The following is an 18,041-nucleotide window of genomic DNA, read 5'->3' as shown; positions in this document are numbered from 1 at the left end:
CATATAAGGCCGCTTCAGCATTTTCTTTGATCATCGTTTCCCTACAGTGAATGACATCAAAGACAATGCCAAAATTACATGCACTAAAAAAACATGGTTTTAAGGAATGCTTCTAAGCTTGAGAAGACCAATGGAGCAAGTGTGTGTGCATGTGCAGAAGGAAGATACTTTGAAGGTGATTAAGTTAATAAGCCCAACTTTTTACTTGATAAACTTTTACAGTAAAATTCCAGGGAATTTTTGAATGTACCTTGTATGCTACTCATTAGGATTATGTTTAATGCCAGTTCATTCAGAATACCACTTTTATCTTTACAGAAACATGTCATCTTGCATAACGAAATATTTTGAAAGTGCTTTGTGACATTTTCAATATAATCTTTTCAAGTAACTGCCACTGTTGAACCAAGGAGTTCTTTCTTTTTAGTTAAGATTAAATCACAAACCAAAGTCATTCAGCTCTTTTTGCTTAATTAAGTGCAGTGTGTTATAATTTTCTGATTGTTAGTAAATCATTGAAGTGGATATCTAACAAAGTCTGAAACATAAGAAATTTTGCTATATTCATCATTGCTTCCCATGATTTTGGGGGAAGGAAGGTCTTCATTATATGGAATAAGTCTTATTGCAGATGATATGTTCACATATATGATGCTGTGCTGGCTTTTTCTTGACATCCCTGATATTTCTGTCATACAAAAATAACAATCATCAATATGGTTGCATGGTTCTCAGTGAATCATAGAAACAGCAAAAGGCATAGTTTTAATTTTTCCAGTTAGTTTGTGGTGCAACTAAAACAGCACATAAGTGAAGCCCAAGTTGTGTCCTGTTCGCTACTCCAGCAAACAAAATGCAAAGAATTTGCACATTAAGTGATACTGTAGATTTTCTTCCCCTGAATTTTTGTTGTTATCTGTCCACTCCCGACACACACACACACACAATGTGTGCACAGCAGAAATTGTCAGGCTGATTCAGACACTTCCTTTGTCTCTGCTTAAATGTTTTAATGATACAATGTTAAGCAAAACAATGTTGGGCGCTGGAAATGAATATGCCAACTTAACCACCAAAAACTGCAATTTAACCGATCAACCTGTCTTTTAGTACCATATTCTCAGGTTACAAGTTCATTGTAAAGAAGTGATGTGTTGAAAAATGCTAAAACGTCTGATAAAACCAGGTCAACAACAAGAAATGATTAAGCATGCTTCATCCAATTCTAAGAATCACTTGTTTGTCTTATATAATTTGAATATAGCATCATCCAGTAACTATAGGAAAATATAACAATGAGGCTTTTGGAAATCTTGGCTAATACCCCTTAGCATGCCACAAGAGAAACACCATAGATTCCTGAAAGCTTCATTACAGCTGCAGAGGATTTTTTCCAAGTTATGTTATTTTTGTAGGGGCATGAAAATAGAGATAAGAATAACAATATTTTAATCCTTAAAAATTGAAGAAAAAAATAATATATTTACACTTGCTATGCATAGTTTTCTATAACACTCATAGATGCATTGCTAGATTTATAATATTCAAGCTTCACAGCAGCAGTATATTTTCAGAAACCTATAAGTATGACAAAGGGGAAATTTCCTACCCTGTCTGAAATAGAATGCATTAAGCATTTAAGTACTATTCATTTTGAAAATTAAAAAAGTCACATTTTTTTCTACTACTGACTAATGATTTAAAATTTCTAGTTTCAAGAAGGAGAGCGGAAACGTTATAAAGCTGAACAACAACGTCAAGAACAAAAACAAAAAAGGCAGTTAGAAGATATGAGAGCTTCAGCTGAATCAACCATAAAAGAACTAGAACAGTTACAGGTAACATTATTAAGCTTTGTTGGATTTGTTATTTTACTCTATACATATTGTGCGGTGCCTCCGTAGCCAGGTGGGAAGGAGCAGCAGTGCATAGCACACGCTTCTTGATTAGACTGGGGTTCGAGCCCATCACCACCAAATACGGAGGATGTGGAAAGGTCAGGGAATGACCACCGCATATCCCGGAGCAATATGGCCTTAGTTGCTAATGCTCCTTAAAAAAAACCCAACATATTGTGCATTTTTTATTTTCTATGAAATACTTGCATTTTGGTGAAATGTTTAAACATCTGTGGGAGCACCTGTAACGGTAACAAACATGGTGGCACTCAATACAAGTTGCAGATAAGCCTTTGTTGTTTTTGGTTATTTTGTATTCTGCTTAACAATTTGCTAATACACTGCTGTATTTAATAAATACAGTTTTATTTACTATTATCATATGATCAGTATTACTTATATATTATAATTAAACAAAATAAACATGATCTAATGCAGGGGTGGCCAAGTTAATTTGTGATGCGATCTACTATCTCAAGAATTTCATTGCATTTGGTTAAAAAAGTTAATCACATATTGAAAAATGTTGCTTATAAATTCATACGTATTTGAAATTTTAATTTATGCAAAGTTTGTGATGTCATCTGCCAAGCTTTCAAAATCAGAGATATACTGTGATAAGGCCAACCGTAAAGAATGTACTGTATGCAAGTCCGTAAAAGTAGATATGTGGAACTGAAACAGGAATTTAAAAGTTTACTCCATTTTTTTACATTTGAGTACTTTTCTCAGCAAACGTATTTCCAAAAGTCTTTTTCTGATGATCTGGCTTTTAGGAAGATATCGTTTTGCAATGTAATCATTTCATTTTCAAGTATTATTTTTTTTCTTCCATATGAAAAATCTCAGCGATCTTTTTTGCAATTTGTTTCATATCTAAGTCGACATTAAATGGATAAGAAATATATTGAACAATGTCTTTAATTGTTTTAAAATCACTGAATCTGGTTTCAGAATCACCCACAACTTTCTCAATTTCAGAAACAGGATATTTTTGAAAATGATTGAATTTTTTTTCTTTGAGATCTTTAGTCATTGCCAAAAATTGATATTTATATGCAGAAATACTATGAATCATGTCACCCACATTTTTTATTTTTTCCTTGTAATTCCAAATTCAGATCACTTAATTTACTGTAAAATTTTCCAAAAAAGCCAGATCACACAACTACTCCGTATCTTGTAGCTGCTGATAATCATCTTCCCAAAAAAGTTTGATCAACAAATTTCGAAATCTCTGTAGAGACTTACTCTGACTCAGCCACCTCACATCTGTGGGTAAAATCAGATCTGGTTAATTTTCATCGAGTTGCATTTTGAAAAGTCTCCTTTGAAGAGATTGTCCTCTGATGGAATTCATGATTTTGAAAGCTATGTCCATAACACTTTTAGTATTTAATCTTTTGCTGGTTAACACATGTTGGTGGATGATACAGTGGTAACTCAAAAAATCTGGGAATTCATAATCCTTTTGGCACAATGCGATGTCCTGTCATTGCTTTAGCTCCATCTGGACCTCTAGTTCTTCTCTAGTGGCAGAATCGTCGAAACCCATACGAATAAAAACGATCAATTGGGCTGTATCACTGACGTCTGTAGATTCATTCAGTTGTAAAGAAAAGGACACACAATTAGCAATGTGAGCACGTAATTGTTCGCTCACATTTTTACTCGTTTTTCGATGTGTCGCATCATAGTATTTTGAGATAACTGCAGATCTTGAAGAGCACTTTTAATTTCATTTTTGTTCTTAAAATTTTCTAAAAATGCATCTTTGATGAATTGACCATCAGAAAATGGTTTGCATTTTTCTTCAAGATGACCCCTCGACGTGGGCACCTGTACGTGGTGAGGGGACCTCCCAGTGACGCTGCTGGACTTCCAGACTAGCATCACTGGGATCCAACGCCCACAGCCCAGGTTCCAGGCTTACATCAATGGAATCCGGCGTGTTTGCCGTGCGCTGCGACCCGTTGAAATTCGGAAAGGGGGATCCTGGTGGTTGAGGGGCCCAGCTTCAATACACCACTTTGGCCCCTGCTTCGACAAGACAGGTGGTCCTGGAAGGCCCAGCTAGGATCAATCGGCTAGTAGGCTCGCCTGCGAGGGTCAACCGTGTCGATGCCACGCTCCTACCCTCATGGTCTGAGGGACAGGATTCAGGCTGGCGGCCGTGCGGGTATAGTGTCTGGGTAGCCCTGGCGTTCCACTCCCGAGCGCATTTATTGCATGCCGGGTAGTGGGTGTCCCTTTGGGCTCTGTGGTGGGTGGGGAGCCCAGGCACTGAACCAAATAAAATTTCTATGAATCCTGATAAACCTATTTCTTCAGGGGGCCCCAACCCAGTCCCTATCTGAAACCATAGACAAAGAATCAGATAGCATTATTGCTAAAAAGAGGCAGCGAACCGAATTACCATCAGGGCCTGTCCCAAGGTTTTTAATTATGCATTCTACCAATGAGACACCGATTGGTAAAATGTCGCCCTTTTTTATCCAAAAAAGGGTTAGATGGGTTAGCAGGTTCACCCAAATCAGTTAAGAGGCTTCGTTCTGGAGACCTTTTAATTGAAACAAAAAATGACAGGCAATCAGAACATCTCCTCCGAGTAACATCAATCGGTGGAATACCCATAACAGTGACACCACACAGAACACTCAATTCATCGAGAGGTGTCATTTCGGAGTGGGACCTTCTTGACATAACCGAGGAGGAAATCTGCTCCGAATTAAAACCCCAGGGAGTTATTGCCGTCAAGAGAATTACTGTGCGAAGGGATGGAAAAATTGTTAAAACCAGGAGCGTTATCCTGACTTTTAACTCTCCTAAACCTCCTGACGAGATTAAAGCTTGGTACATCAATTGTTCAGTGCGTCCATACATTCCGAACCCTTTACGGTGTTTTAAATGCCAGAAGTATGGACATTCTCAAATGGCCTGCCGTGGAGTCCTTGCAATGCGCTCGATGCGGTGCAAAGGACCACGAAACAACAGCATGTTCAGCCGCAAAACCCACCTGTATTAACTGTGAAGGCAAACACCCGGCCTACTCACGAGCATGCCAGAGGTGGAAAGAAGAAAAAGAAATTCAACGCCTGAAGGCAGAGCTAAATATATCATACCAGAGCCTGAATATCAAAAAACCCACCTACGCCCAGAAGGTAGCAGGGAGATGTTCCGTCGGAACTCAGACGGACATGACCATTCCTCCAAAGGAGTCTTTCACTCCCATCGCGCGTTATCTCTTAAGTTCTCAAAAACCTGCACAGAAAACCAATCAGCTGCCACTCCTATATCAGTACCTCCTAATGCTCCACAAATAACAAAGGTAATTATGAAAGAAAAGAATAAGAAAGGGGAAGTCCACCCTAGTACCCAAGAAAATATGGATGTCGAGCAGAAGGAGATACCCGAAGATTCAGTCTTGGAACTCTTTGCGGAGGAAGAAATGGACACGGGACAGCGTCCTTTCTTCCCCAAAAAAGATAAACCCAAGCCTGACAAAAGTAAGCCCTCAGCACCTCGGAAGCCGCCTGATGGACCCACCAAGCCAAAATAATGGCTAAATTCCTACAATGGAACTGTCGTGGATTCTGGCGAAATACTGATGACATCAAGGCCCTCCTGCAAAAGCACGAGCCAGTTTGCTTTTGCTTGCAGGAGACTTATCTAAAGGCAAATGATGATCCCACAATGCATAACACCACAATTTTTCGTAAGGATAGAATTGCGGATGGGCCTGCTCATGGGGGAGTGGCTATCCTTGTGGGTAACCAGACCCCAGTGCAGCCCTTGCTAATTACAACTAGCATAGAAGCTGTTGCAATTTGCCTTACAGTGGGATTTTTATTAACCGTGTGCTCTATTTGTCACCTGGGACTGACATCTCCCAGGAAGACCTTGATGATCTTGTAATGCAGTTGCCTCCCCCTTTCTTACTTCTCGGTAGTGGCAGTAGAAGTCAATAACAAAGTATTGATTAGTTTTTTCCTCATTATTGAAAGCAGATTACCCCACTCACAATATCTGAACTGGAAGAATCTATATATATACCTCAAGAAATAGCTCTCCAAGCCCTGATGGAATCTACAATATAATGCTTCAACACCTCAATCAGAAATCACTATCTTCATTGCTAAACTTTTACAATAGGATATTCTCAGAACATACTTTCCCCAGTTCCTGGCGACATTCTTATGTAATAGCCATACCTAAACATGGAAAAGATAATTTGATTCCTAACAACTATAGACCAATTTCTCTAACCAGCTGCTTGAGTAAGACTGGAAAAAATGGTTCGCCATCGACTCACTGATACCTTGAATCCCAAAACATACTTTCCAAACAATAGACCTCATGACAAAAGCTGAATCAAACATAAGAAATGCCTTCATCAGAAATCAACATCTCATCATGATATGCCTCGATTTAGAAAAGGCATTTGATACCACATGGCGCTATGGCATCCTAAGAGATCTTCATTCTTTCATATGAGAGGCCATTTACCATATTTTATTCAAAACTGCCTTCGGCACAGATCTTTCCAAGTTAGGTACCAGCAGGCTTTATCTCAAACATACATACATACAAGGAGTCGCACAAGGCTCTGTTCGCAATACGAATAAACATCATCACAAACATCATTGACGTGTATCTCTATGCAGATGATCTTACCATATCCTGCCATTCCCAGAATATGAACTATATTGAGAGGCATCTACAAATATCCATTAATAAAATTGAATTATGGATGGCACAAAATGGATACAAATTATCAAGCCACACATTCTGTGCTTGGTGCAGAAATGCACCAAGCACTGAATGCATCCTGAACCTGAGTTGCACTTGGCCAATCATCCTCTACCAATTGTGAACAGTATTTGCCTCCTAGGGCTAATTTTTGATAAGAAATTAAGCTTCCAGGAGCATATCAAATATCTAAGAACCACTTGCACAAAGAATATGAATATACTCCAGATTATCTCCAGTACATCTTTGGGTGCAGATCGTTATACTCTGCTCCACTTATATAGGTCCCTAATTAGATCTCGACTAGATTACGGAGCACCTGTATATGACTCAGCTAGGGAGAGCACCTTAGCCCGTCTTGTGTCCATCCAACATTCTTTTCTTAGGATAGTTCTAGGTGCATACAGAACATCAGTTCAAAGTCTTTATGTTGAGGCTCACGAACCTCCACTTAGCATCAGAAGAAAGATGTTGTTAATGAACTACTCAGCTAAAATTAAAAGCCTGCCTACTCATCCTATTAAGCCTACTGCATGATCCGCAGTGGAAAACTCACTATGAAGTTAAACCCAGAACAATTCGGCCTACTGGTATCAAACAGAAAGCTGGAACGCAGAATCAAAAGATCCAGATCCCCTGTGGACTTCCTTCACACTTTCTTCTGACTTTGAGCAATGGGGTTAAGTTTCTAAAGCAAATATTAACATCCAACAACTGCATTTTGCTCACATACAAAAGTACCCTCACTTTACCAAGATCTATACTGATGTTTCAAAGTTTTACAATTGGGTGGGTGCAGCTCTGTCTTCCCTAATACAACTGTTTCAATTTCATTTTAGCGGAATGTTGCAGTTATACTGCTGAGCTCCATGCCATTAAACTTGCTCTGAAAAACATCTTACTGCTGTCAATAAATAAAAGCATAATATATACTGATTCATAGAGTGCTCTTTTAGCTTTGAAAAACATTTCCTTACTTAAAGCTCATAAGACATGAGCATCAACAAACTTATCTTCTCTTGGATCCCTGGTATTCCAGGAAATTAAATGTGCAGATGATGCTGCAAAGCATCCTTTCAAAATAGCCTCAACAAATGATCTAGTCCCATATCCTGATTATAGATACAATATACAGAGAACATCTATGTACACTTCTGTGGAAAATGCAAACAAATAACAAGCTATTTCAAATAAAACCTGAACCACAGTTATGGACTTTTAGTCTTTGTAAAAATAAAAAAGACGAAGTAATCTTAGCCAGAACTCGAATAGGTCACACCCACCTTACAGGAAATGATCCTTCTCTGCGTGTGCACTGCTTGCAACCACTTACGGTAAAACATACATTCAAGAATGTAGCTTGTTCAACAGCATCCAACGAACGTCTTTTAGTTTGATTTCAGATCAACAACCTCTCTGAATTCTTTCATTATTTAAAACATATGACTGTTTATAACTGCTGCTCAAGCAGTTTTTATATGGATTTGGGAGGTGCAATATGGCCTATGTAGCCCTTGCACTAGAAAACACCACAACAAGTGCCCTAGTTCAAAATAATATCTGTTTTGTAGTGCTTTAAACAGCTCAGGCTCTCATCAAAATGTGATAAATATCCTAAGGATCTTCTTAGAAAGCAAGTGTGGAGCAGACCCTACCCTGCTTAAGCTGTATAGAACACTTGTGAGGTCTAAACTTGAGTACAGCTCGCCCACCCAGAATCCCAGTGTGCTGAAGATGGCTTTTGTATTGGCTCAAGTAGCCCATATGTTCCCAATTTAGTTTGTAAAACTGGAAATGTGTGGAAGCATTTGAGCTTCCACTTTATATCAGAAGCTGTTGATACTACAGTATGCTTTCAGAATCAAGTTGACAGCCAAGCACCAAAACTTGACCACTCTGTTTGTTCAACACTTGGAAATTTTATGCCAAAATTAGCATACTTGTACTAAGCCTTGCACTTTAGGAACCAGAAAACCCTCCCACACTTCTTTTAGTATCTTGGAGTTCCCTGGGGGAATAGTAATACCATGGGTCAGGAAGTAAATGAAGATTGTCGGTGGTTTTTATTGACTTCAGTAGCTGTCAACAAAAAAAAAAGGAACCTATTCATATTTTCATTTACTCTCTTCCTTTTGGTATCTGATTCACCAGTTTTCCTCTAGCCCTCACAATGGTATAGACTTCAACAGCTTTTTTTTTTTTTATTTAAAAAAAAATAGTAACCTTAATTTACTGTTTTGTGTCTATATTAATAGCATAATAGTTACAATCACTGCCATTAATTTTTCTGTCTGGTAAATAGTTTGTTTTGTCTATTTAATTGCTCAAGCAATAGAAAAGAAGTGATATGTATATATATTTTTTTAATTCATAATTAATTTCATTCCAATTTTTATTTTATTAGAATGAAAAACGTAAAATGTTAATGGAACATGAAACAACAAAGTTGAAGCAGTTAGAGGATGAGCATAATGTTGAATTGCGAGAATGGAAAGCTAACCTTAAACCTCGTAAACAAGTAAGTTTTTCCACCCTTTACTTTTTTAGTATTCTTATTCAGGCTTGATTGAAAGAAAGTCTTTATTTTTCTCATAACTAAGCTCATTTGCTTTGGGATATTAATTCATTATACTCAATGCAAAATCAAAACTTATGGTAAAAGTTGTAGTTGTTTGCTTTATTTTGAAAATTATACAAATTAATGACCTGTTTAATAAATTTTTAATTCTAAAATATTTAATGTGTTGAGTAATAAACATTGGTCATTAGTTTTTAACTAATAATAAAATATACATGCAAAAAAAAAGTTCAGGTAAGATGAGTCATCAGTGATACTATCACATATTAGCATGTGTCTACTACTTTATAATAATCAAACTTCATGATGTGTATCTCTCATTACTTATCAAGACTGACACTTACTGTTTTTCAAACCATAACTTTGTGATGTTGAGGATACTTTCACAAGGCAGTTGCCAGCATTTTTTGCTTTTCAATTTACATCATATGGTTTGACATTGGGAAATAATAGCAGCCAATGAAGTATGGGACTCCTAGATTATTTGGATTTCTTTTTTTTTATGTGAATTTAAAAAATTGCCAGATTTATGAGGTTTTACCTTACTTTATATATTAACAAGCTGTTTTCTTTTGATATAGAAACTCGAAGAAGAATTTGCAAGACAGCAGGAAGAACAAGAAAAATTTTATGGCACTAGTACTTTCCTTCATGAATATGTGGAAAATGATAAGGAATCTCCCTGTACACCAAGTACTCCAGGATCTGAGGCATCACCCTTTCTCCCACTTTTTAACTAATGCTGTCTTTTGAATATATTGGTGCCATTTTTCCCAACATGCACCTCTGAGATCATCTTGGAGTGGAGCAGAGATACATATTCTGGACTTGCGTCAAGCTTGAATCCATATTGAAACACAACACTGTGTTTTAGCTTTTGGATTATGAAAATGGTCACAATTAGTGGTGACAAGAATAAAACCAGCTGAGTTACATCAGGGTATGTAATTATATATATATACAAAACTCTCACTTCTGCTACAATTGCAAGTAACAATTATTTGTAATAAAATGTGGGAGTGGTATTGCTGTTTATTCCTTAGCAGCAAAAATTCAGATCAGAAACTCAGGTGTTATTTTTATCATGAAGCTGTAACTTTTGACAGCTTGCATTTTTTTTTTTTATACATGTTAGTTATTCTCGTGTTTTCTTAACTGAAACTTTTAATCTCACAAGTCCATAAGTATCTTCTAAACCAAGCAGCAGTGTATATTAATTAGCATTTACTCTATGGGGAATAAATACTACATTTCTAAGATATCAAATTGTTTTGTTAAAAATTGAAAAGAAAGTGAATATGCAGCACCAGATATGTATCTTTGAGAAGACTGGGCAGTGTTACTTATATATGTATTCAAACAGATTACATATACTGGATATAAAATTTGGTGAGACTTCCAGCTACTGAAATACACTTAAATGTGTGCTTTTGGAAGCACATCACGAGTTTTGTAAATATTTAGTTTGTTTGGAGGTATTTGTACAATAATGTAAAATAGCATATCAACATGATAAAATGATCTGTAATCTTATAGGTATTAAGAAGTGTTAGTATGAGGATAGTTAAAATTCAGTGCTGTTAAATGTTGAAGTTATCTAATATGAGTTATGGTGTTTTTGAGCCATTTTATTCTTATTTAAGAATTGAAAGAGTTATTTAATGTCTCTTAACATGAAACTGCGTGCAGAATTTAGCTAATTTCCGACGCACAGGATATATAGGGAATAAAATGCAAAAGGACTACTTTATTTACTTATATAGAGATTCTTTTTATTCAGTTTGGCATAGAAATTTTCAGAAAATGCATTACCATCTCTCAACAAAATGGTTGGCTTATTCTGTCAGTTTTATAACAAAAATAATAATTATTGATTACATTAGCCACTGTATGCAGAACTAAGTTTACTTCATATTAGTAAAAACAGTAGTGGAAAGATGTGAACCATTCATGTCCTGAAGGCAGCACACTTCATCATCAGAATATTTATGCTAGAAAAAAAAACTGCAGAAAGCCAAGGAATAAGTGAAATTGTTGGAGGAAAAACAAAGCATGGATCTTTGTAAAAGATATATTAGGGCAAAAATAGTGCCAATAAAAACAAACTTGTGAATATCACTGAACTTAAATGTTCATAGGTATAAAACAAGGTGATAATAGGGTGGAAGCCTCCTCGGTGATTCATGTTGAAGGAAATGGACCATAATCTGCCATGCTGGTTGGCAGATCAACCATATTTAGGAATCAGGGCTTGAACCCTGATCTACTCAAAGAGCATGTGTGATTGCACTTCTGGAGGCTGCTACAATGCAAGTTTAGAGTAGTAATCATAGGAGGCAGAAGAATGGCCATGTCAGAAACATCATTTAACAGTCCAGAATGTGGAGGGAGAGAAGTAACTAGCCATTAAATCTATTATTTTTCAGAAAACTGCTGCTGATTACTTCATTCAAGTTGTATACAGAGTGCCTTTTGATATCTTCATATCATGTATTCTTATGTGGTAAAGTTAACATAGTTTTGTATTAAAAATAACTACAGTAATTCAAACTAAGTTGCTTTGAGCACTTATCTGACTTTTGAAATATTATATTTAATGGCTGATTTCTTCCTTTTTTTTATTGCATGCACAGTTTGAGCTATTAAGTGATTTTCTGTGGCTACACTGACCCTGATAGTTCCCAACCCATATGCCACAAGATTGCATCACCTTTTCAAGAGACATTGGTGCTGGTGAAGTCCATTTGTTGACTTCTATCCAGCCAAAGGATGATATAGGCCATTAAAAATTGCCAGCTAATTGTTCATGTGAAGGAATTAAATTTTGTTGGTAGTAGGCTGCATTAAAGCACAGCTTGAGTTTCATATGTGATTTTGAACTTGGTATACCTGTTATAATTTTTAAAATCTTCAGTCAAAATAGCCTGAACCAAACAAACAAGATGTGTCCTCAATCTGATCAAAGCATAGACTTCATTTCAGAATATTGAGAGGTAACCATGACATCTATCTTGAAGGAAAGTTTTCCCTTTAGGGAGAGATAATGATGCTATAGCATCATTATCTCTCCCTAAAGGGAATTATTAATAATATTTTAATAAATTTAATAAGAGATAATGATGCTATAGCATCATTATCTCTCCCAGACTTGAAGCTGGTTACTTTTTATATAGGCTCAGTTCTGTGTATAAACATTCTGATGAAAAACAATGTATGACTTCAGAACTTGAATAACTGGTATTTGGGATACATTATATTTTGGCCTTTTGGAAAATGTCTTAACTAGAAGTATTACTTTAGTCCATCAAAGAGCTAGAATGATAACATTATTTTATCATAGTTCCTGGATATTGTGATATTCTGTGGATGTACTGGACTCATTCCAGTACAACAGTTTCATTTGGTTGAAATCTAAGCAACATTACTTAGATAATGAGTAAAATATCATGAAAGTAACAAGTTGTGTAATTGTACTGAATTTGAACTCTGTTTATCAGTTAAAAGAACATAACATTGGAATGTACACTTGCCTTGACATTTCTTTGCTGATCCCTAGTCATATGAAGAGTACCAAACTAAGTTGGTTACATCAAGAAACAATAATCAGTTTAAACATTATTTTAATGAATTTGTAATTGCACTTTCATGTTAGGAGGCTAGATTTTTTTGCATACATATCTTTCTTAAATAAGGAGATGTTATCAGAAATATAGTGTTCTGAATATTTAGAAAAGTATTTTTAAGAGTGCCTTATTTGCATCATCCTGTTTTTTAATGTAAATGACTGAATGTTACATTAGTGCCACAATTAGAGTAACTTAGTATATTGAGATTCCCCAGTATCCAAAGAAGTTACCTAATTACTAGTCTTTTAACTACACAAATCAATCAGGAAAGAGTTTGTGTTTATTTATTTTCTGAGAAAGGTAGAAATAAGTGTGACTATATGATAACTATTCTGTATTTCTTTTAAAATATAATGCATCAAAAAAAAAAGGTGTTGCAATAGTTATTTCAAACAAGCTCCCCTGCATGTAGTTTGGAATTCCTAGTTTCATAAGATTCTTTTCTCTCTAAGGTGAGGGAGGAAGTGGAAAATAGTAGTAAGCAATAGTCCTACCCATAATTCCATGTTCATTGATAACATTATTCAATCTGCTTCAGCGTAATTAAAATGGTTACATAAGAAATAGCTCTTTCACAGTATGAATTGATTGACTGTGAAAAGTGTTTTTAGTTTAATAAATGCCTGTAGAAGTATTTCAACCATTGTACAGTAATGCTTGATCAATTCACTAGAAAGATAGTACCTGGATGTCGTTGACAAAGTTGAAGTCAAAATGCATGGTGTTTTTATTCAGATAACACTTATGCTGTTATGTTACCTTGGTCAAATGCTTTATTATTGCCATCAGAATATGGAAGTCTGTACTTTGCATTTAATCTATAAATCACACCATTTCAAAGTTTAATGACTCATTTAAGGTTAAATTAGCCTGAAGCACCTATAACCCATATTACATGTAAATAACTATTTTCATGCTGTTCCTGTTACATAAATTAGAATTGTGGAAGAGTTGATATTCTCATGTTTGTAACAATGACATATCATGAAAGAGATCTAATATGGGTTAAAAGTGCTTCATTCCTGTTTTGATTTAAAGCAATTATCCATCTAGAAATCTACCTCATTTTTCTTCCTGAAGCAGGCATTGCATGTTAATAGAATTCTTGAAATTAATAATCTCATATGTTAGAAACTAAGTATTTTAGCCTTGTTAAGGGCATGAAAGAATGAAAAGTGCAATCATTGGGTATCTGTATTTCAGAGTTACATGAACAAATAATATTTTTAATTTCTGGAGAGTATCATACTGAGGTAAGTTTCTGTGGTATTTTATCATGTGTCAGCTGTTGAGAATTCAATTAGCTTTAAAGACAGGTATGAGTTTAATGCTGGTTTCAACAAATATCTTCTAGTGTTTGAGGTATTTTTTAAAAAAAAGGTACAATGTAAAACAGAGGCATATTATATTTGCCAGATAATTTAAGCCTTGTCATTTTAGGAAAGATATGTATGTATACTCAAAAATCATTTTTAGAATGTTGATACTTTATACTGCAGTTTGTTTTGATAAATTGTTATGCAATTTTTTTTATTATATAAGGTGACAAATATTTTCTTCTTTGAAGACTGATAATAAGTATTACTGGTTATTTTTTAGATTGTCTGTATTTGAACTGTTTATACAATACTTACTGGATAGTGAAGGAATCTCAAGTATTCTGGTTGCCAAATAATGACAGTCAGTGTATTTTTTTTTTTTCAGAATGAAAAAATTTTGAGACTTGTTTGTGTAGGTTTTTACTCAGTCTAATGGTATATTACTCCTTGAACATGAATAGTGTTGTGTTAAAATTACTGCCAAGTTCTAAATACTGAAATTTCTTTAGAAGCTTTTAAATAATTTTATTGGCTGCTAACATGTACACTGGTAATAAACATCAGACATGTTCTAGAAAGTTGTTTTTATATTTTGAATATCAGTTATTACAGAGGGAAGGAATCTCGTGAAATTAATATTTCACAGGTCTTGTTTTTCAGCTGTAGCTATTTAAATTATTATTGATATGTAGTTTTTGTGGTTGAAATCAACATCTCAAAACTGACACTGTCATTATTTGAGTATACATTCAATTGTATCTTGTACACTGATGAGCCAAAACAACATGTAACCAGCAGATCATGGAAGGTCCTAATGTTCTGTGAATCAGTCTTGAACATTCTGGCATGGTGTGTTATCCTGCTGAAGGCACTGAATGTCAAGCGATTATCTGGTACACTTTACTGTAAATGTGTTTCTCAAGTCTGTTAACTCTTGAGTATCAGAATTAAATAGAACTATTCAAATAATATAACATAGAAAGTAAAGCACCTTTCCTTAATCCCTCCCCTTTTATTTTTAGTTCATACTAACTTTCCCTCTACGTAGTGGGGCTGGTAACCTTGGAGGAAAAGACAATCTTTCAGGGCCAAAAAGAGCACATCATGAGTAAAACAGTTCCTGCATTGTAACTGCCAAATGTCAGAAAAGTGAGACCTATCCTAGTCCAACTTTCTTAATTATTCACTCAACTGGTGGAACTCACCATTTAGAGTCCAAAGGTAATTAGAAAGTAGAGCAAGATCAGGAGACCTCTAATGCTGAACATTAAACTCTTTGCCAGACTACCAGTCACTGTGATACCTCTAAAGGAGTTATTCAAGAAAATCTGACCATTTATTCCAAACTGCTCAGGTGTTTCCGAGGTTAGAAGTACAGACATTCCCAGACAGCTTGCTGGGGAACCTCTACTAGAAAAGGGAAAAACTTATTCAGAAATAGAAAGCAAATCATCTAATCTCCAAGTAATGAAAAGAATATCAGACAATAGCTACACAAACTGAATTATCAGCTGCCAAAAGAGTTTTTGTCAAACTACCTCAAAACTCCCAGAGGATATTAATGAAAATTCTGGAGATGGTGTCAAAGAAGACATGGATAAGCCTTTCTTTCTAAAACAAGAAACTAATAACCCAGTAATTCAGTGCCAATATTGATGATGTCACCTCTAAAATACACACCAAAATATTGCATATGGTGGTGTAGCTATTTTAGTGAACCTTACTGAATTCTGGGAGATTTAAATAAGCAACAATGCCATTGGTTGAAGAGGAAAGGTAACTAAAAAATGTTTAGAGGTGATTATGCATAAGGCAATGGAACAAAGGCTTAAGTTTTGCAAATTACAGTGTCTGGAGACTAGGCACCTGTGAGGTATATAAAGCCTTGAATGGGATTCTTCCTCAGAATAATCAACTTAGAAAACAAATTGTGGAAGTTTGCTGGAATAGACTTTGATCTATCATTGTAGTAAGTGAAATAAGGAGTTTTTTTGCAACAAATACAGTAATACCCCAACTTCCGCTGTTCTTGATTTTTTTTTTGTTTGGTGAATATCTAAAATTAGCTTACCAGTGATTTGGATGTCAAATCATAAAGTGTGGGTGACAGCTTCCATTTTTGAGGACTGGTTTGGTCACCACTTCATACCTGAAGTTGAATGTTATTGCAAGTCTAAATAGATTACATTTAAAGTGATGCTTCTTATTGACAATGCACCCAGTCACCCTCCTCCCACCCTAATTAATTTTGACCCACATGTGAAAGGCGCCTCCGTAGCCAGGTGGGAAGGAGCAGCAGTGCACAGCACACGCTTCTTGATTAGACCGGGGTTCGAGCCTGTCACCACCAAATATGGAGGATGCGGAAAGGTCATGGAATGACCACCGCATATCCGGAAGCAATATGGCCTTAGTTGCTAATACTCCTAAAAACCAAATAACCCACATGTGAAAGTTGTGTTTTTGCCTACAAACTCAACTGATGGACCAGGGAGTCATCAAAACATTCAAGGCTTACTATATGAGGTGTTTGTTTGCACGTTTGAATGAAGCTATGAGAAAAACAGTGAGATATCTGTTAAAGACTTTTCAAAACTGATCATGTTATAGAAGAAGTTGTTAATCTTGCCAGGCAATTAGATTCACATAGAAGCTGACAGTGAATGAGCTCATAGAGATGCGTGAGCAAAACTTCACTGAACTATCTGACACACCAGAAAAACAGACTACAAAGAAATTTTGTGTGAAAAAAAGAAGGCACTGTGTCATCAGACTTTATATTTTTCTTCTAAACTAGTGTTTTTGTTAGTCCTTGGTCCCAATTAAACAAATTTTATATGCAAAGTTGTACCCCGACTTAAGCGATTTTTGTCGGACTCACCTATCGCGTAACTTTGGGGTATTACTGTACTGCAGCCCTATATCCTACCCTAAAATGGATAATGATCATTTTCCCATAGAAATTGAATTACTAAACAAACCCTCTTATTATCCTACTAAAATTCTGCAGTGGATCGGCAGCTGTAATAAAAAGTTGGCTTGGATTTGACCATCAATCAAGAAACTCCTACACATAAAATTTTGAAAATGAGTGGTAAATATCAGACAACTTCTGTGCCTATGTGGAATGGAGGGGACAGAATGTTTCTGACCCTGCTCAAATTGCCAAAACATTCCACTTGCTATAGACCCATTACCTCTGCAAAATTCTTGAAAAGATGGTAAATCGTCAACTCGTATGGTACCTGACAAAACAGATCAACACTAGATATTCTAGTATGACCAGAGAACTCCATTCCTTAGATTGGAACATCGTCATCCTTATGATTCCATGTGGACTTTGGGGTCATCTCCTAAGGTTTTGTACATGACCTTAGCATTTCATGTAAAAAAATATAAGATGAGTTAATCCCAGCATGTGGTTCTGAGGAATCACATTAGACCATATTTCTGTCAGCTGATTGAGTTAACTTGTTATGATTAGACAGAGCACCAGTGTATAGCTCTGGAAGACCCTATCCATATCACACGACAACTTATATTAGATCTATCTATGCCTGAACATGCAAACTGGCAGATGCCCATTAGATATGGGAATACAAATTTTCTGAAAATTACTTTGGCCCCCTAACAGTTATGTATTAAGAGGGAAGATCCCTCCCTGAGTGTCATCACTGCAACACATTGCTTTCAAATAAAACAAATGTCTCCCAACTCATTTAACTAACTGCCAGATTCATCAGACTATCTTTTTTTTTTTTTTTTTTCAATTACTCAAGATCCAATTTTGATGCTCATGCAATCACATCCTATCTGGGAGAGCTGTTGCTTCAAAGGACTTTGAAGCTAGGAATTAGTCTGATTATTGAAT

General features: G+C 35.8%; 1 protein-coding gene across 1 annotated transcript in view; it reads left to right on the top strand.

The window, feature by feature from the left end:
* The window catches only part of LOC150078339 (serine/threonine-protein kinase 10-like), a 387,198-nt gene extending 374,955 nt beyond the window's left edge, over positions 1-12,243 (top strand). Inside the window, exons 20-22 of the mRNA XM_090385108.1 lie at positions 1,713-1,838; positions 9,052-9,165; positions 9,807-12,243. Coding sequence (XP_090241234.1) covers positions 1,713-1,838; positions 9,052-9,165; positions 9,807-9,965 — 399 coding nt within the window. The 3' untranslated portion in view covers positions 9,966-12,243. The remainder of the gene's footprint in view (positions 1-1,712; positions 1,839-9,051; positions 9,166-9,806) is intronic.
* Positions 12,244-18,041: the final 5,798 nt, after the last annotated feature.

The sequence above is a fragment of the Mastigoproctus giganteus genome, chromosome 11 (genome assembly GCF_048544385.1).
Source record: "Mastigoproctus giganteus isolate SK-2022 chromosome 11, ASM4854438v1, whole genome shotgun sequence".
NCBI classification, from domain to species: Eukaryota; Metazoa; Arthropoda; class Arachnida; order Uropygi; family Thelyphonidae; genus Mastigoproctus; species Mastigoproctus giganteus.
Note: the sequence above shows the minus strand (reverse complement) of the source record. Positions and strands in the feature narration are given on the sequence as shown.